This window comes from Esox lucius, chromosome 19, assembly GCF_011004845.1.
Source record: "Esox lucius isolate fEsoLuc1 chromosome 19, fEsoLuc1.pri, whole genome shotgun sequence".
NCBI lineage: Eukaryota > Metazoa > Chordata > Actinopteri > Esociformes > Esocidae > Esox > Esox lucius.
In genome coordinates, this window is record NC_047587.1 from 28973482 (window position 1) to 28994816 (window position 21335).

General features: G+C 39.4%; 1 protein-coding gene across 3 annotated transcripts in view; it reads left to right on the forward strand.

The window, feature by feature from the left end:
• Nucleotides 1–674: 674 nt before the first annotated feature.
• The window catches only part of zcchc14 (zinc finger, CCHC domain containing 14), a 31568-nt gene continuing 10907 nt past the window's right edge, over nucleotides 675–21335 (forward strand). For all 3 annotated transcript variants that reach the window (XR_002195654.2, XM_010884012.4, XM_020040575.2), the window contains exons 1-4: nucleotides 675–1996; nucleotides 6196–6298; nucleotides 21026–21096; nucleotides 21195–21266. Coding sequence is in view for 2 of the 3 variants with exons in the window: in XM_010884012.4 (XP_010882314.2) it covers nucleotides 1355–1996; nucleotides 6196–6298; nucleotides 21026–21096; nucleotides 21195–21266 (888 nt within the window). In the remaining variant the exon portion in view is untranslated. The remainder of the gene's footprint in view (nucleotides 1997–6195; nucleotides 6299–21025; nucleotides 21097–21194; nucleotides 21267–21335) is intronic.

Consider the following 21335-nt stretch of genomic DNA (forward strand, 5'->3'; position numbering starts at 1 on the left):
CCAATACAAGTTCCTAAACATTTTCCTTCTCATATTTTGCTGCTCATCTAACATTAAAGATGATCAGACTCTTTCTTAATTTGAAAACATACAAGGTGTACATTTTGGTATTTAATTGACTAGGTAGAATATATTTATTTATGCAGGTAAGGGGGTCAGCTGACTGCTACTCAGTCACTCCTCCAGTATAGTTATGTCATTTCAATTCTGTTTTCACAGAAGCTAGTAGCTCGGTGAGAAAAATCACATTTTGCCAAATATCTCATTGATACTTTTTATGTGGTATGATGGTACGTTGATTGGTTATAGGTTACGGTTTAAAACCTTTTTTTTCTTTCATTTGTTTTTTTAACCCAAATCTGCCTTTAATATTAGTTTAAAGAAGCATCTGAGTTCAATCGTCTCTCTTAAAAATAATAAAAACGTATTTTAACACTACACTTCCGAGTGTGACTTGCTCTTTAAAAAGTACAGTACCTGGAGCGGCGTATGAGGCTTGTGAAAAGTGTATAGCCTACAGCACAGATATGCTTGTGGCCAATCACACCAGCAGCTGGGCTTAGTGACAAGCTGTATACCCAATTATTTAACGTTGGTGGGTTGGGTTTACTGTCAGAGTTTGGGATAGTGTAGGCCTACCACAGCTGTTTTTCTGAAAATAAGGGGAATGACAGAAAGAAGGGGGGCGTATTACTTGAATAGCATTTTTAAGCTAGGGACTGTTTATCGAAAGAACACATTCGCTATTGTCTGGAACAAATGAGGATGCGTCAGTAGGGTTTAACTAAATAGTTTGTATTTAAACTTAAATTCCTTGGTTAGGCACGGGTACTGGCTGTATACGGATACTTTATGTCTCTTGCAGAGGCACTCAAGTTCAACAAATGGCATGAGGATTATCCTCAGATATGAGTTTCTTACAAGAAGAAATCAGAGATTATGGATGTCAATTTTGTCGTTCACGGAGCGCGCCTATGCTCAACGTAATCTACTGACGTGGGGACCTCGAAATCTGAGGGCTGGTTGAGAGAATCCTGGATGAATGTGCTGCGTCTCGGCGGGACAGTAAACCGTTTCACGCTAAATTTTGTTTATAGATAAGCCAGAGAACAAGGTTTTGGATTGGCCTACACATTTCAACGATGTCGCTACTGGCATGGCAAACAAAGAAAGTGGGTGTGCGGTAACTTAAGTTTCCTAAAGAAATAGAAGTCATGGATACATAGACGTATTGTCAACCTAGATGAACGTTGACTGTTTAGGCATCTATATATTTGTTGAAAGTTTGTATGTACATTAGGCTACATGGAGTTTTGTATGACTATCAATTTCTAAAAGAGTAAGTCGCTCTAAAATGGTTGAAAATCGGTGCTCCGTTCAAAGGGAAGGGGTCTACCGCTGGTTCTCGGGGTTGAACTCTGCCCAGAGGGCTGAGTTCCTTTGTGGGCTTTTGGACCTCTGTGTTCCCATCGAACTACGCTTTCTCGGGTCATGCTTGGAGGACTTGGCCCGAAAGGACTATCACTCCCTCAGGGACGCAGAGATCAAAGCCAACAACCCTGCTGACCTCTCGAACCTAACCAACATCACGGACGAAGTAGTGAGAAGCAAGCTTCTCATCTCCCTTGCTCTTCTCAGCTCGGACAACAGAGAGGCTGCTGGGGTCCTCTTCCGAACGCTAACGCACATTGACAGCATCATCAACAATTACGGCCTGCAGCTCAACGATGGTCAAACGGAGGAGCAGTTCCTTCTCCTGTTCACAATGGCCTCCAATCACCCAGCTTTTAGCTTCCACCAGAAGCAGGTTCTGAGACAGGAGCTGACCCAGATCCAGGAAATTATGCAGGTCCCCTGTGGAGAACAGCAGCCTGTGACCGGAGGCTGTGGCGGGACTGGCGCGTTGGCCACCCTGTCTTCCGCTACTAGCATCCCTACCTACATTTCAGCGCCCACCCACAGCTCACGTCAGGCCGGGTGTCCATGTTGCCATAAGGTAGGTAAAATTGTTCCACTTGTCACTCCATCTAGGCATTTGGGTGATCTTGTGTCACTGCGAAGTTTGAAGAACCATTCGACACAAAGGCTTTTCTTAATAAACCAAAAAAGTTAGTGGACACAGATTAAGCATAGTCCTGGAATAAAAGAATCAGATCAATGAATAATCTCTGTTGAGACGGATTGATTTGTCCAGGACTAGGTTTAATTTGTATCTGAATAACTGGCGCTATAAATGATTGATTTTAGTGTAGTTCCACTGTAATGGTCCTATATAGTTAGTTGACATGGTATTGTGTAATACTGTAATGTAATAGCTCATCCGCCATTTTTCAGGTAAGGTTAATACATAACTATGAAAGTGATCTTAGAAGTATTCATTTTTCTAAGCAAACTTAACTGTTCTGTCTGTCGTCCCCAACAATTGGCAGTCCTCCTGAGTCCTCAACATTTACTTATGCTTTCTGTGGATTCAGCATGCCTTTAACTTCTCTGGAGAAGCGGATGTCAACATATCAATGTGGGAAAAGAAAATCACATCCATCTTAAAAAATATACTGTTTTCTTTGCTTTTAAGACTGTGTGATATGTATTGCAATATAACATCTTAAATGAAGTTATGACACTTTCAGTGCCCTATTTCAGGAATCTGAATAAGTATTATTTACAAAAACAACCTTTCAAATCAAAAGACATCTGGAAATGACATTACCTTGTGTTTACAAGTATGTGTGTGTGTTGGACAGAGAAAAAGTAAGAGAAGTATAACTCAATGCTACAACAAAAAAAGATATGCTACCTTACACCACTTGTTCTCCAGTGGTGGGTTTTGAATGGAAGCCAGAATATAATATTGAATCTGATTAGGAAAAAAAACTTAAATAACAGTACATTCATAATACAGGTGAGGTACTGTACATGTATATGCCAGGAAAAAATGACATCTATTTAGCATTTTGAAATTCAACAAAACAAGCACTAGTACCAAACCACATTATAAAATGCTATTTACTTATCAAAATGTGCTATATACCATGTCGGTTTTCATTGATATCTCCTTATTTGTATACTGTACCCAACTTACAAAGGATGGATTTCCATTAGGCCATTTCATATTTCATTGATAAAAGGCATGTATGAAACCTTGTATATGGTTGGTGTCCATATACGTTGTTATCAAATTGTGTCTTTCTATATTTTGTAATAACAAGACTCACAAAAATAAATCTGATAATAAACAGAAAGCCTTTAAATTATTTGATGATACATATTTTCATTCTGTACTTGTGTTATATACAACACCTGGATATAAATTATGTAAATAAGGTTTCAGCAAAAATAAGGTTTCATCAACAAAATTGCAAGGTAAAAACCAATAACAATAAAGCAATAGGACACTTGACTCGAGCAAAAAAAAACAATAATTAACCTACAAAAATGTCTGGAGTGTATTGGTTGTCTGTTCAGTCAGTCTGAAATAATCTGCAGAATTTAAAGCAATATCAGTGCATCCATAGCTGTGACAGTGTGATATGACCTTTGTCCTGAATGTATCTTTAGCAAGAAACTAGCCACTGCATAGGGCTGCTAAAAACTACCACTGCTGCAATGTTGAAAATCCTCACATATGTAGTCTAATTGAGGACATGGCACAAGCTCACTGACAGGTAGTGGAGCCTACTGGATTTTTGGGTAAGTACTTTTTTTGAACTTGCTCTAAAGTTTTTTTTTTAGTAGTAGGCCAGTGTCATTAACTTAATGTTAGGTTAAACCCATTCCTGTCCCATAGTTTGCATTAGTTGGTTAGCTGGCTAAATTACATCAAGCAACTGTAGTTTGCCGAAATCTATTTTTGTTAGGACTTTGTGGTGGAAGTCTTGCTACTATCATTATTGTATAGCTAGCATTTATTGTGTTAACAATAGACAAGCGCCAAATATGCTGCACTATAGCCAGGGTATCCATCTTTATACCTGACATTCCAATTGTCACTCTAAATTTGGAAAAGGAAAAAGAAAAAAAAGAAAATAATGGCCAGTATTCCAAATATTTTGGGTTATAGTAAAAGCGCAGCCAGTATTTAAGTGGACAAATGATAGACAAGCAGAAAGTCAGTTGGTCACCAGTGGTTTTGAGAGCGTTGTGATGTTTCACTTGGCTCACTTGCTCCGCCAACATTTTCAGAAATTCTGTTTTGGGAAGTACCATGATTTCTCCAAAATATATTTTGACAACATTGCCGGTTATCATGTGTCCAAATGCTAATAAGTATAGAAATCTCTGTGGTGAAACATTAATTAAAAAATGAAAAAATGTATAAAGGGTAAATTTGAGACTGTTTCATTTCTTGCACAATGAAGAGAGTTGAGTAGAGAGTCATAGTAATAACTATATAGCCGATTGGGGTCTCAAACAATTGCGCTTGCCAATATTTTTCTTTAAGAAAATGAGTGATATGGAATTATTGACAATAAGGTGGGAATTGTGGCCATGTCTAAAATAATTGATTTATTTACTCTCTATATAGTATAATTAACTTGTTTTTAAGATAGCATTTAGGCCAACATTCGTTTATATTAGCAATGTAAATATTGGGTCTTTAGGTAAAATTAGTTGTGAACAGCTGCCTTACACCGCTTTAAAGTTCTTATTCAAAGAGGATCACTACAAGTGCCTGTTCATCATTGTGTCGGGTCTGAAACACACACACACACACACACACACACACACACACACAGGGCTGTCCAAACGTGTCTGTGGGGAAAGTACCCTGCCCGCTCAAAGGAAAATGGTTGGTTGTATTTAGTGTTTTGTTGGTCTTGGCATCCATTAAGTGCAGGTCAGCACATTTCTCAATGCTGAAATCAACCCTGTGTGAGAGGGACTTAACCATCCAATGAACACCAGGAAGCTCTGACAGATGACTTTTCAAAGATGAATCCTTTACATTAGCCCTAACCCCATGGGACCCAAACCACATATTCATCATTTTATAATTCCTAACTTATGGTGATGGGTGTTGGAAAATGATCAATCCGTTCTTTAGTCAGTACTTGAGCTTTCAGGGGGAAGATTCAGAGGAACTCTTTAGCAGCGTGTCAGTTTAACTTCCCAGACTTGTGCTACTTCCATGCCCATAACAGTTCAAACCCAACCCAGGCAGCCAATGTCCCTCCTACCACCAGGATTTTCCCTTTTCGAAAGAAAACACACGACTTGGCAGGACTGGATGCGGATGTGGCAGTAGCACACTGTGAAGCACACTTAATTAATTTCAGAGCTTGTCTGTGTGTGTTGCCGTTGCTGCTTCGCAGAGCACATGTGCTGCTTGACTTGTGTTCTTCCTGGTATACAAATCAGCCTACACATAGAGAGGGCTTTAAAGAGGAAAGACTAAATACTGTATACACTATTTAGCTGCAATAATGTTGTAGGTAATAATGCCATTTCCATGATCACCAATTTGAACTGCACAATTCTAGCAAGTACATTCTACTAGAACATGTAAATAGTTACTCAAACAGTACAATTACTGAACATTGAAAAGTAGAGACATGTAGGACAAATTGTCCTGAAATAACCTAAGAGCAGACCACCTAACAACAGTCATTTTCAAAGAGCTCTCCCTTCAGGGAAACTAGTCATAAGGCACAGGCTAGTGTTTAGAGTAACAGTTGCTATTACTCTCCCCTAGCGGTCTTCTTTACAAGACACCAGATCATAGAGCAAGAGGCACAGACACCTGCAAGCTACTCAGTGTGTCACAAATAATATATGGGGTCTTAATGTATAGGTCCAAGACAATATGGGTTAGTGTGAAAGAGCTATACAATTCTGAGAAAGACCAGTTATGAACATTGTTAATGTTGTGTAACAACAGTTTTTATTCACTTATAGGAGACTTTTATCGCTTTTTAACCTCCAGTTTGTCTTGTTTCATACTTGCTTCATACTTGTCTATGTTATGTGAAACCAATTTTCTATGTTCCCTGGTAAAAAAAAAAAAAGATAAGAGAGTCCTCGCAAGGTTTATTTCTTGAAACACATCTGAACACACAGCTGAAACACAGCTGAATGTGTGACAGTGAGTGGAGCGGTCTGAAAGGCAGTCAAGGTTTAGTACTGTAAGCCCTAAACGTCTGTGCATGGTATTTTACCTCTGACTAATTGTCTTGACCTGTAACCCCTGTTTCACAGACAATGCACCAAGAGATCAGAGCAGGACAGGGGAATGCAGGGATGCCATCAATCTCGTACCAGGAGTTGCCAGTCAAGGTGCATGTTGGGAATCCTAGCAAAGGTGAGCCACAATACTATGCTCTGACATTCTAAAACATCATAGAACTCCATCTCTCACACTAATCTCAGACTGCACTTCCGAGTGGCAAGAAGATCAAGGTTATCTCCAACAATGTCACAGGAATTGGTAAAGGAATGTGAATGTTGAGTTCACCAGAGATTCATTGTCACTCATACAGTATGTGTTTTTAGAGGAAGCCATTCAGATACTGAAGTTTTTCAGATACAGTATGTGTTTTTAGAGGAAGCCATTCAGATACTGAAGTTTTTCAGATACAGTAAATGTTTATAAAGGAAGCCATTCAGATACTGAAGTTTTTCAGATACAGTATGTGTTTATAGAGGAAGCCATTCAGATACTGAAGTTTTTCAGATACAGTATGTGTTTATAGAGGAAGCCATTCAGATACTGAAGTTTTTCAGATACAGTATGTGTTTATAGAGGAAGCCATTCAGATACTGAAGTTTTTCAGATACAGTATGTGTTTATAGTGTCAGACACTCGCACATTCATACAGAAAAAGAAACCACATGCTGGAAGTCTATAATAAACCAACCAGGCTCCCTGAGAGATGTGGAGGCTTGTTTCCCCTGCAGCCCTCAATGAGGAGGGTGTTTGAGGGAGGGCCACAGGGGAAACAAGCCTCCACATCTCATCCAAGGATGGTCATGTATTTAGTTCTCAACCTCAGGGAAGACTGTGCATGGTGAAGGGAATCAGTGTTTTGTTTTATACACCACTACGCTGTCCCTGTCTGTTGGAAACAGCTGCTGTAAGAATCTCCCATCATTCAGTTTCTCACTTTTCATTCACTCTTTAGTCACTCCTTCACACTGCATAATATTAATACAGTAACGAGAGTGTACAAGATAATACAGATAATTATTTGCTTAGGCTATACATAAATGAGGACACTTGCATGTAAGCACACGCACAATAAAATTCACAAATGTCAGTACTTGTTTAGCTTTAAATTGTTTTTTCAGTTTTTTGGGGGGTCAAAGATATTGTAGCAATACTGATATGTAATTCAAATTTTCTCATCAGTTTTGAAAGGATTTTTCTCCCTTCTTTGAATACCGTACACTGCTTAATCTTGACAACATTTCTGCCGGACCGCGTAAGCAGAGCCGGCTAAGAAGAGTGAATGTCTCTTACTGAGTGACTGACCCCCTTGTTAAACAGCGTAGTGGTTAGAGAAGCAGACTTGTGGACTCTAGGTCTCGAGTTCATATCTCCTCGCAGGCGAAGTGAAGTACGCATTGTGAATTATTACGTATTGACGAAAACTTTGCTGGCTAAAACCTGAAACTGTGTATAGTTATATTGCGACAGTTTATGGCATGGAATACTTCATCTTCAGTCTCGCTAGCAATTGCTCAAATCTTATGATTATTCAAGTTAGTAGATACTAGTAAGCCTATGCACGTCCCCATGACTGGCTAATAAGCTGTTAAAACGTCCAAGGGCAAAAGCAATACAGTTCATAGACGCTATTTGTGGTGGAGATAAACTTAATAAGAAATGTTACTCAGTTTAACACAATCGTCAATGGAGTCCATCGACTGCTGAAACATGTAATGCTGTGGCGTTGTGGTTAAATACAATGCCTTTCATGTGGAGTGGAAGACTTAAGTTTGAATCTATTGAGAGCAACATTTATTAATTATTTCTGGTAGATTCCACGATTCTCTCGTCTTTTCACTTGATGAAAAATGTCCTCCCATTTATTGATAGTTATTGTATAAATGTCATTCATGTATAAAAGAAAAAAGTAATTCATGAATAAAAGAAAAAAATATGTTCTTATGCCATGAAATGAAATAGCTTTGGCAGACTCGCAAGCAATTGCTCAATTCTTATGTCTTAAGTCCAGTGAGTTAGTAGATACCGGTAAAGCTTATTATTGGCTAATACCCTATTAAAACGGCCAGTGGCAAACGCAATACATATTTGTGGTGGAGGTTAACTTAGTAAGACATGTTAGTCAGTTTAACTGTATCAACATCATTCACAAATGGCCAATTAACTATTAAAACGGTCAGTGGCAAAAGAGGATTTTTTCAGGATAGATACAGGCTATACTGACACTTGCTAACAGTACAGCTCCATGGTGTAGTGGTTAATGACACTGCCTTTCACTTGGGTGACCTGGGTTCGAATCTTGAGGTGGCAGCATTTTCTTTTGAGGGCCGGCTGATTTAGGCTTGCCAGGTTTCTTGTTACTTCAGTCTGAGAACACCCATAGTCTGCTTTTGCCTTTCTCCTTCTAACTTCTTTATAAACTGTATGACAGTGGATTGTACAGTTACAAGATGTAAACTGTAAATGGCATAATGTGTCAGTGTGTAGGATTGTATTCAGTCTAAGGCTAGTGTGGCTATGATGAGGTTGATCGATATTAAAAGGTTGTTGATGATTTGGAGTTGATAGTTACATGAACATCTTAAGCTAAGGGTTGATATTGCTTTGAATGGAGCAGGTCTCTCGGCTACCCGGTAAGATTGGCCTCTTATTGGGTAACCCAATGCTGAGCTACATTACCTCATGGCCAGGGCTGCATATCTGTCACCACTAGCACAAAGCAGGGCAGCATACCTACACACACACACATATATATATATATATATATATATACACACACGAGCACACATAGAGTAGCAGTGAAGGTGCAGTTGTAGTTTCAGTGAGAGACTCATTCAAGGCTGTCTGCTGTCTTTGGATAAGGTGTGATTTTTCATTGTGCATGCGTCACAAGAGACATGGCAATAATGCATACGAGACACTTTTGATTTAATACCATCCTTTTCTGTCTCTGTCAGCCAGTGTGTTACACAGGGTGCAATATGTAACCAGATCTGTTAGAATGGCAGAATGCTCTCGATTAATGAGTCTGGCACCAAGCATGTAGAGCCTCCAGCAGCTGCTGCCTGCTGGGCACAGGGCAGGGTGCTGAGGGAGAAGCAGGCTGGCAAGGCAAGGGGTTCTCTATTGGCTGCCCTGTCATCCAGCCCTGCGTTCTAACAAAACATGTTCTAAATAGTTCCAGATAGAGATTCTTTGGCCTGTAACCAAAGACAAACACTTTTTGGTGGTGTATGGAACCACTTTTGAAGGTGATGGAAAAAATAAACATATAAGAGCGTTCTACATCAGGGACTAGATGCCGGACAACATCGCTCAATCACTGGCAAAAAAATTTAAGTCACTCAAAACTCAGGGATCACACAAGGAGACGTGTAGGAGAAGCCACAGGGAGGCCAACAATCACTTTGAAGGAGCTACGTAGTTCATCAGATGGGAGTGCTGTAATGGTGCATCAGTCTACTGTATCCATATCAAGAGCTCTGCATAACACTGGCATGTAGGGGGGTGACAAGAAAGAAGCCTATACTCAAAAAGGACCATCTGAAATCACGTCTGGAGTTCGCCAGAAAGCATCAGAGTGATCAGATAAAACCAAAATTCAAAGGGCCATATGTGGTGCAAATCTTACACTGCCCATGCTTTAAGAAACACTGTTCCTACAATGTAGTATGGTGGTGGCAGCATCATGTTGTGAGGATGTTTTTCATCAGCAATGGACTGGGAATCAAAAAATTGATAGAGCAAAATGTAAGGAAATCCTGCATAAGAACTTGCTTAAGTCTGTTACAAAATTCACCTTTCAGAAGGACATTGATCCCCAGTACAAGGCCAAAGCAACACTGGAGTTGGTCAAGAACAAAAAGTTGAATGTCTTGCAGTGACCCAGTCAATGTCTTGATCTCAGTCCTGTTAATCTCAGTCCAATTAATCTGAGCCACTGTTTGAAAATTGCAGTGATTTCCTACCTCTGAATACTTTTGCAATGCACTGCACATGTCCCTTATGTCCAGCTAGTGGTTTATATAACTTCAGTGGTTTCCATGAAGTACCTGTAGTCGTGCATATTCAGAAACTAAAATGCTGGTGTTCAGTACCTTTCAGGATACATACACAGATTATTTAGCATTGATGACCTTTTCTACACAATATTTTGAATATTCTATACACTACAATCCGATGCGCTTTGAAATACAGGTGGGGCAATGTAGAGTACCTGTATGTCAGTGTCAGATGAGCTCCTGCTTTAACATTTTCTGTTAGGCAATGTTTGTAATTACACTGAACAAAAGTTATCATGAGCTGAACTCAAAGATCTCAGACTTTCACTATGTACACAAAAGGCCTATTTCTCTCAAATATTGTTCAAAATCTGTGTTAGTGAGCACTTCTCCTTTGCCGAGATAATCCATCCACCTCACAGGTGTGGCATATCAAGATCCTGATTAGACAGCATGATTATTGCACAGGTGTGCCTTAGGCTGGCGACAATAAAAGGCTACTCTAAAATGGGCAGTTTCACTCTATTTGAAGATGCTGGATGTGGAGGTCCTGGGCTGGTGTGGTTACACGTGGTCTGCGGTTGTGAGGCCGGTTGGATGTACTGCCAAATTCTCTCAAACGCCTTTGGAGACGGCTTATGGTAGAGAAATTAACATTAATTTCATGGGCAACAGCTCTGGTGGATATTCCTGCTGTCAGCATGCCAATTGCACGCTCCCTCAAAACTTGCAACATCTGTGGCATTGTGCTATGTAATGGAACTGCACATTTTAGAGAGGCCTTTTATTGTGGTCAGCCTAAGGCACACCTGTGCAATAATCATGCTGTCTAATTAGCATCTTGATATGCCACACCTGTGTGGTGGATGCATTAGCTCGGCAAAGGAGAAGTGCTCACTAACACAGATTTAGACAGATTTTATCGAAAAATATTTTAGAGAAATAGGCTTTTTGTGTACATAAAGTCTTAGATCATTGTGTTCTGCTCATGATAAATGGAGGCAAAAACAAAAGTGCTGCGTTCATAATTTTATTCAATGTATGTAGTAGTGTTTTTGACTGAAAGGCAAGTGATGCAACCGCAGCCCAGAGTGGGGACATCACATATGTTAGTGAGAGGAGGGGGTCTGACACTGAGTATCCCCCTCTTATAAAGGCCCTGCCAGCAACTCGCCATTGTGTAGCGTTCTTTTCTGGGATCCAACAGGAGGGCTTCTGGGTGATAGTTTGGAGTAGCAGGAAATGAGTGTATGGAGGACTCACAGCTGTTCCTGCACAGCACACACAGCTATTATCATTTAGACTTTTAATTTGGGCACCAATTAACAAGTCTTAATTATTCAACATTAACCATCATTAATTTTACTAAATATACAGCCCTGGAAAAAATTAGGAGACCACTGCACCTTTTTCTTTCCTTTCCAAGAAGGTCGAAAAGGAAGGTTTTGAGTGAGGAACAGAAGTGTCTCTTATTTTTAAGCCTTCTGTTCCTCACTCAAAACTTTCCTTTTCGACTTTTCTGGAAAGGAAAGAAAAAGGTGCAGTGGTCTCTGAATTTTTTTCGAAGCTGGATGAAGGTTCATTAAAATTCAACCAAAAGGTTGCAAGTTCAAATCCATATAGCATTTATGCAAAGGTTACATTGCTTCCCTGTTGATACTGTGACTTTGGAGTTGTCAGATAATCTGACTTTTATTGTCTTGATTTTGGGCAACATTTAACTAACTACTTAAAAGCATTCTTGCCAAATTCTGTCCTGGTGGCATCCCAGTAGTTTTGGTCAGTGCAATAACACTGAATGTTCATTCATCATTTTTTACATTGTGATAATAATGTACCTTTCTGGTGCTGTGAGTGATTGTCACACAGTTCATCATTAAATAAGTGTAAAAAAATAAGAATACAGCAGATATACATGAACCCAACCCTAAAATTTCAGTTTCTTTGTACAACCCTATTTCCCAAAAATGTGGGATGCTGTGTAAAATCCAAATAAAAACCGAATTCAATGATGTGCAAATCATGTATCCCTATATTTAATTGAAAATAGTACAAAGACAACATATTAAATGTTGAAACTGAGACATTTTCTAGTTTTTGGAAAAATACATGCCCATTTAGAATGTAATGTCAGCAACATGTTTCAACTGCATACTCTGCGTTTGGGAACTGAGGAGACCAACTGCTGCAGTTTTGAAAGTGAACTTAATTCCCATTCTTGCTTGACATAGGATTTCCGCCACTCAACTGTTTGGGGTCTCCTTTTCTGTATTTGTCATTTCATAATGCGCCAAATGTTTTCAATAGGTGACAGGTTTGGACTGCAGGCAGGCCAGTTTAGCACCCAGAACATTTTACTGCAGAGCCCTGCTGTTGTGATACGTGCAGAATGGGGTTTGGCATTATCCTGCTGAAATATGCAAGGCATTCCCTGACAAAGACGTTGTCTGGAGGGCAGCATATGTTGCTGCAATACCTGTATATATTGTTCAATCTTTATGGTGCATTCACAGAAGTGCAAGTCACCCATGCCATGTGTACTAATGCACCCCCATACGGATGATGGCTTTTGCACTGTGTGCTGCTAACAAGCCGGATGGTCCCTCTCCTCTTTAGCCCGGAGGAAATAGCGTCCATTATTACTGAAAATAATCTCAAATGTTGATTCATCAGACAGCTGGACAGTTTTGCAATTTGCCTCAGTCCATCTAAAATGAGCTGGGACCTTGTTTCTGGATGTTGTTTATGTATGATTTCTTCTTTGCATAGTTGAGTTTTATCTTGCATTTGTGGATGGAGTGACGTACTGTGTTCACAGACATTGGTTTTCAGAAGTGTTCCTGAGCCCATGCAGTGATGCCCACTACAGAATCACATCTGTTTTTAATGCAGTGAGGGCCCAAAGATCACAGCCATCCAATACTGGTTTTCACCCTTGTCCCTTGTGTACAGAGATTACTCCAGATTCTCTGAATCTTTTAATGATTTTGTGTACCGTAGATGATGAGATCTTCAAACTCTGCAATTTTATGTTGCTATACATTATTCTTAAATTGTGGCACTTTGCCCGTGCGGTCTTTCACAGAGTGGTCTTTCATCCTCACTTCTGACAGGCCCATCCTCTCTGGAATGATTACACAACTTTTCCAGTCTTTTGGTGACTCTGTCCCTGCTTTATTGAAAAAAAACCCTGCTGGCATCAAATTCATTGTGAGCATATGTATTTTCCAAGAAACCATAACATTTCTCAGTTTCAACATTTTATAATTGGTATTGGTACTATTTTCTATTGAATGTAGGGTTTAAATTATTTACACATCATTGCATTTAGGTTTTCTTCACATTTTTCACAGCGTCCCAACTTTTTGGGAAACAGAGTTGTATTACTGTATTCAGCTAGTAACTGGGATTTTTTTTGTTGCCATTTACAATACAAGTGGTTGTACTATGAACATTTTAAATAAGGGTTCTGCATAGACCAAGGGTTCCACTACAGGGACAAAATGAGAGTAAAATGAATGTGGTATTAACAAGCAGCTGTTTACTGGGGATGAGTATGTCTGAGAAGCACTGGGGGACATGAGGACATGTTACTGTGCAGTAGAGAATGTGGTTGAAAGGAGATTATCTTTGCTTCTCAAGTTGGGGATGCATGTTTTTTGAAGAAGGTTTGAGATTTCTGGGCTTAGCTTTAGCTGAGTGGTTGGTGGAAGGAGGTGTTAATGTGTCTTGGATAAGCTGAATCTGCAAATTGAATAGGTATGATCTTTAGATTATGGTGGTGCATGTTGAAAGTCTACAGTTGTGAGAACAGGCATAGAGGATCTTATTGCATATTTTTACTTCTGCCCAACTGTTCCTGAAATGTTGGCACATGGCCCTCTTTACATGCTCATAATACGTTTAATTTCACCAAGGGTACACTGCAAATAAAGCTTATTTTTAATTACAATGTGTAGTTTCTTTTTAGACTTTTCAGTCTTCAAGCAACATTTCCTCACCCCATTGACAGATTTTACTTTGCTTCATTTAACAATTTTTTTACTTATTTGTGAGGAAGTATTTCTGCGGTCTAGGGATCCCCAGAAACATTGATGCACAGTTTAATTCTAATAAGAAATGTTGCCTATTATGAAAGTATTTTATTCTGTCAACAGGGCTGAATTCATCTTAGGTTCTGTTGCCCTTCTGGCACCTTGACTTGATGGCCCTGACCGAGACATGGATTATCCCAGTAAACACTGCTATGTTTCCTGCTGCTATAGCCACTTTTTGTCTCTATACATTTTTGTCTTCTCAGTCTAACCCCAAGAAAACTTTTGTTACACTCTCCTCGCTCCTTAGCGTTTATCTGTTACAAGCTCAACTGGGGAAGTATGATTGACGCCTCATAAGCAATGAAATGGTTAGCTCTCACTGTCCCATCAAAGAGGTGGTGGAAACAAGAAACCAGGCAAGCCTAGTTCAGCCGGCCCACAATACAATGCGTTGATCGTGGCTGCCCTCTCGAGATTCAAACCCAGGTCACCCACATGAAAGGTTGTGTCTTTAACCACTACGCCACAGAGCTGACCATTTGCCGTGTGTCAGTATAGCATATGGACATTGTCATGCATTAATACATTATATAATATTGTCAAGTTTGAATATTTTGTTAGACACCATTAACCATTGTGTTAAACTGAGGAACGTTTCTTATTAAGTTTACCTCCACCACAAATATTATCTGTGAACTGCATGACTTTTGCCACTGGCTGTTTTAAAAGCTTATTAGCCAATAATATGTCGCTAGACACCATTACACATTGTTTTAAACATTGTAATGTTTCTTAGAAATTTTACCACCACCACAAATAGCATCTACTAACTGTATGGCTTTTACCACTGGCCATTTTAACAGCTTATTAGCCATTCGTGAATGAAAGTTGATGCAATAACTACTGTATCAATATAGGTGACTATAACAGACTTTTATGTCAAGTGAGAAGACGAGGAAATCGTGTAGCCAGCTAATTGTTTGACTATCCTAAATCCTAAAACATAATTTGAATATCCACCAGAAATATTTGCAATATAACAGTAAACTAGTGATGGCCGTTCTTCTAGCAGCAGGATATTAGGTAGCAGCGCTAACTCATTTTCTTTTTCAAAATAAAAGCCATCATTGAACTATATAAGGCAATACAGTTAACAATCTAGTCTGTCAATCTAGTCTGTCATTTTATGTTTAATGTCCATTCCAATGTTGTTCGTCAGTTTTTTTTACATACTAGATTAACTAAATGGCCTCACATATTTCAATTATTGCTTTTATTGTGATAATGAAAATCTGAATGCTGCCAGGATAAAACAGTAAACAGTTTCATTTTAGGCTTCCCGTAGCTACAGAAGGTTGTAGCCAGCAAAGTTTTTGTCTATTCTGAACAAATCCTCTTTTTCCACTGGCCGTTTTAACAGATAATTAGCTATTCGTGAATGACATTGAGTATCTATCAATATAGGTGACGATAACTGACTTGTTAAGTGAAAAGATGAGAGAATCGTGTAGGCAGCGAAGTGTTCGTCCCTCCTGAACAAATCCTAATATCCACCAGAACTGTTTTATTTTAGGCTTCTTATTACGTAGCTACATAAGGTTATAGCCAGCAATGTTTTTGTCTGTCCTGAACCTCAGGCATAATGTGTTTGACTGTTACGGGAGTCGAACGCGGGACTTGTTAGCCCATAGCTCACGTCTCTAACCACAATGCTATTTAACAAGGGGTAGGCAGTCAGGGACGGACAGATGGACGGACAGATTCACTCAGTCAGTCAGTCAGTAAGAGACATTCGGTCTTCTAGGCCGGCTCCGCTTGCGCGTTCCGGCAAAAAGGTAATGACAGAAAAGAGTAAGGCTGATATGTCAAGGGTACCTTACTAACACACACGTTTGTGTTTCTATCCTTGTAGGGAACAGAAAAATAGAAATACATGTTCCGTAAGCCGAACCTTCCTGCCTAAACTTATCTTAGCCCTAATGTCTAACACCAAACGTAACCCGTAATGCCTACAGCTAGAAGAATCCCCAATTCTAAAACCAACCCCAATTGTAGTTTGCCCTAAACCTGAAATCACCTTGTACCTTTTGAGGACTTGCTGAAAAACACTGTGTTCGGCCGATTTTTCATGTTTTAATATCTTTGTTGAGAATTCTCACACACACACACACACACACACACACACATACGCGTGCACTCACAATTTAAAAAACACACTAATTTGTTCTATCCTTGTTGGGACCTGAGACCTAACTGTGTCCAAGATATCCATGTTCACTTTTCTTTGGCTCAAACCTAACCTTTACCCTAACCCCTACTTTACCCTTAACCCTAACTTAACCTCAATAATCTAACTTTTGTGCTATAAAGTAGCCTAGCCCTAATGCTAAACTCATGTTTAACAATACAAGGTTAGAATATATCCCCCAAAACACCTAAACCGAAAATAGACTTGTTTCTTCATGTGGAGCAGCAAAACAGTTTTCTATCCTTCTGGGGATTGTTCCTCACAAGTATAGTTTAACAACAACATTGCAACACTGCACTACATTCCAAATGTCCATTCTCTGCACTGCAGTGGTATAAAAAGTAATGGTCACAACGGCCCAATTTTTTTTTAATTGTGTTAATTTATGATATAAGATTCTGTTCAGGAGAGATACAAGTTTAAAAAAACACACAGGTTATTAAATGTGCTGATTTTAAGGTTGTGTTATTTGATGAAATGTGCTGATTTTAACGTTGTGTTATTAGATTTGCGATGGAGTGGTGGAGAAATCATCCTAAAGGTGGTTCCCAGTAACTTATTTTTTCAACCCCCTATGTTTTGATATAACTCAAAAACTACTGTGGAATGAGTCTCAGACTGAAACATGTTTTTAAATACTTTCTGTGTGAGTTGTTATACCATTCCCCCAATATTTACTCATTTCTAATTCCCTAAGATAGGACGCTTACAGCACAGAGCTTCATTCAGCAAGTCAGGGCCTCTCCCAATACTAATACATAGTAGGAATTGCAGAGTCTGCAGGGTATATTTAACACACAGGCACTGTGTGTGCTGTACTCTACTGTACAGGGTTTATGTGTTAAGCGTGTCGTGTATGTCATTTCACTCAGTGTGTTTTATGGTTTTAAGGAAATTCATGCAAAGTTAGGTCATTTGGACACTCCTAAGCCTTGCTTGGAGTTAAGTTTAGTTAGAGTTAGGATTAGAATTACATTAAATTATGGTTATGTTTAGGTATAAGGGTTAGGTATAGGAATTAGGGTTGGATTAAGTTTAGGCATAAAAGTAAAATTTTTGAGGTTAGGGTTAGCTGAGCCAAACATTTCAAGAAGTCACTGGCGGGATCCCTGAATGTGGCACTAATCCAACCGTAAAATCTTGATCGTCCTCCTTTCACTGCTTCTCTTCATGGCTCTCTCTGTCTTTCTCTTTTGTTGCGTTATCTGTACATTGCTGTCTTCTCTTTGTCCTCATCCGAACTTTTTCCAACTTTCCTGTGGTTAAATGAGATTGCCAGGTTAATGTATTTAATAACAGCAGGTGATGTCTCTCCCTGTTATTTTCTCTTTCTGAATTCAAATGTAATTACACACATTTTGTGCCAAATGAACAGTCTTGACTTGTTTCGGTGGCTGTAACATCGTAGAAGGCATGAAGGCAATTCCACATTAACCGTGACATAAATGCTGAATTCTCCACTTTCAAATGTACCAAAAAACAACAAAAAAACAACAGCATATGATTCGACTCAATACAAATGTTTACAAAAAACACATTTACTGGAGAAGTAGTCTAGAGCGTTAGTCTGCAAAGAGAATGCACAAACAACTTACTGTCAAACTTCTCATTGGTGCAGATTTTTCCAGTAAAGAAATGTGTTTTTATAACCTTTTCAGCGGATGTGGTTAAAAGTAGTTATTCTGCATTGAATTATATACAACCTTGTTTCCCAAAAGGACGCTGAAAAGGACGTTGGGACGCTGTGTAAAATGTAACAACCTGGCCTCAGGGGACTACGTAGACTATTTTAAGTCAATCTCTGACAACTGAATTCATAAGATATATTACGTTAGGTAAAATAATAGAGTAATAATCCAGAAAAAAAGTGAAGGTCTGTGTTTCGAATCTGTGTCTTTCCACTTCACTAAGAGGTGCTCTACCCATTGCTCTAAATAGGAACTTCCTGGTATAGGCAGCGAGTATTGGTGTTACAACGTCAATATGTTACAAGTGATTTTCTTTCTAACCCAAACCTTAACGCCAGTGATGTGATGCCCAACCCTAACTAAACCTTAAACTAACATTTATCATTTTCTAACCTTACCCCAAATCTTAACCCCAGCACTGTGATACCTAACCATAACCCTAACCGTAACCCCAGTGCTGTGATACCTAACCATAACCCTAACCGTAACCCCAGTGCTGTGATACCTAACCATAACCCTAACCGTAACCCCAGTGCTGTGATACCTAACGTTAACCTAACTGTAATGTTAAAATGCATTTATTACATATTGTAGGGCTATTACAAAACATCCAAGAGCTGAAAGTCGCCAGTTAGAAAAACTGCTTGGATGTTTTCTGCACATTTTTCATACCATTTTTAACATATTATATGTTTTAATAGCTTTTCGTAACATATACATTTTAATAGCGTTTGTAACATACACTCACCTAAAGGATTATTAGGAACACCTGTTCAATTTCTCATTAATGCAATTATCTAATCAACCAATCACATGGCAGTTGCTTCAATGCATTTAGGGGTGTGGTCCTGGTCAAGACAATCTCTTGAACTCCAAACTGAATGTCAGAATGGGAAAGAAAGGTGATTTAAGCAATTTTGAGCAAGGCATGGTTGTTGGTGCCAGACGGGCCGGTCTGAGTATTTCACAATCTGCTCAGTTACTGGGATTTTCACGCACAAATATTTCTAGGGTTTACAAAGAATAGTGTGAAAAGGGAAAAACATCCAGTATGCGGCAGTCCTGTGGGCGAAAATGCCTTGTTGATGCTAGAGGTCAGAGGAGAATGGGCCGACTGATTCAAGCTGATAGAAGAGCAACTTTGACTGAAATAACCACTCGTTACAACCAAGGTATGCAGCAAAGCATTTGTGAAGCCACAACACGCACAACCTTGAGAAGACTCCACCTTCACTACAAATAGGAAAAAGAGGCTACAATTTGCACGAGCTCACCAAAATTGGACAGTTGAAGACTGGAAGAATGTTGCCTGGTCTGATGAGTCTCGATTTCTGTTGAGACATTCAGATGGTAGAGTCAGAATTTGGCGTAAACAGAATAAGAACATAGATCCATCATGCCTTGTTACCACTGTGCAGGCTGGTGGTAGTGGTGTAATGGTGTGGGGGATGTTTTCTTGGCACACTTAGTGTCAATTGGGCATCGTTTAAATGCCACAGCCTACCTGAGCATTGTTTCTGACCATGTCCATCTGACATGTCCTTTATGACCACCATGTACCCATCCTCTGATGGCTACTTCCAGCAGGATAATGCACCTTGTCACAAAGCTCGAATCATTTCAAATTGGTTTCTTGAACATGACAATGAGTTCACTGTACTGAAATGGCCCCCACAGTCACCAGATCTCAACCCAATAGAGCATCTTTGGGATGTGGTGGAACGGGAGCTTCGTGCCCTGGATGTGCATCCCACAAGTCTCCATCAACTGCAAGATGCTATCCTATCAATATGGGCCAACATTTCTAAAGAATGCTTTCAGCATCTTGTTGAATCAATGCCACATAGAATTAAAGCAGTTCTGAAGGCGAAAGTCTCCATACAGTATTATTATGGTGTTCCTAATAATCCTTTAGGTGAGTGTATGTATACACACACGTACGTACGTACATACATACATACATACATACATACATACATACATACATACATACATACATACACACGTACATACATACATACATACATACATACATACATACATACATACACAGCTCCTGAAAAAACTAAGAGACCACTGCACCTTTTTCCTTTCCTTTCCAAAATAGTTGAAAAGGAAAGTTTTGAGTGAGGAAAATTATTGTCTCTTAAACAACAGGAACGACACCAGACCCGGGTTTTGGGGCATTAGCCCGGAATCTTTTTTTCTCAACCCAAATGTTCCCCACAGTTTTAATTGCTAAAATTGAACTGTTTTGCAACAAAGACCATTAAGCCCTGCACGTTCAGAATGTCTGTTGATGTCCCTGTTAAAGAAATTCAGATTCGGATTCACAGTATGAATATGCGTAGGCTTTACTCACCATTATAAACTACTGTTATTTACGAAAGAGCTAAGTTATTGCCAATGTGCTTATATCAGTATCTCACGATTAACTGCTGTACTTTGTATTTGTTCATTTAAGTTTAACCGTGATCTCTGTGCCATAATGTCAACATATCTCTGGCAACAGCTGTTGGACATTCCTGCGTTCAGCTCCCAAATTGCATGCCCCCCAAAAAACGTTTTCACACTGGCTTCTTATTGTCCCCAGCAAAATGTGCATTTGTGTAATTATACTGCTGTTTCTTGATGTGCCACACCTGTCAGACTGATGGATTACCTTGGCAAAGGAGAAATACTAACTTGGATGACAATTTATTTGTGCACAGAATACAATAAAAATGCATTTTTGTGAATGTTCTGTGCAGTATGGAGTATGGAATATTTCAGGAATCTTTTACTTCGCGCATGAAACACACATCCAGCAGTTTTCTACTGGGAACTTGAACTTAATTTTCATCTTGCATCCTTTGTTCCTAAGATATTGTGATTTGTTTTTGTTTTAGTGAACATAGAGAGGGTGGAGCTTAGGGGAGTGACCTATGATGGGGAGAAACCACATGAATATATACTAGAGGTAAGAACACACCCATTTCTTTTTTTTTTTTTTTACTGTATGTTAGTTATGGAGTAATTGTATCCCATTGGCTTGTCTACTCTTCCCTCATTCGACAGGTCACATGGTCAGACTCATCAGTGTCCACTGTGAGCAGGACTCACCAGGAAGTGCTGGATTTTTTCTCCCAGGTATGAGAGTACAGTGTCTCCTATTGACTGTACTGCCAACTTGCAGCTACTATTTCCAGGTTAGGACTT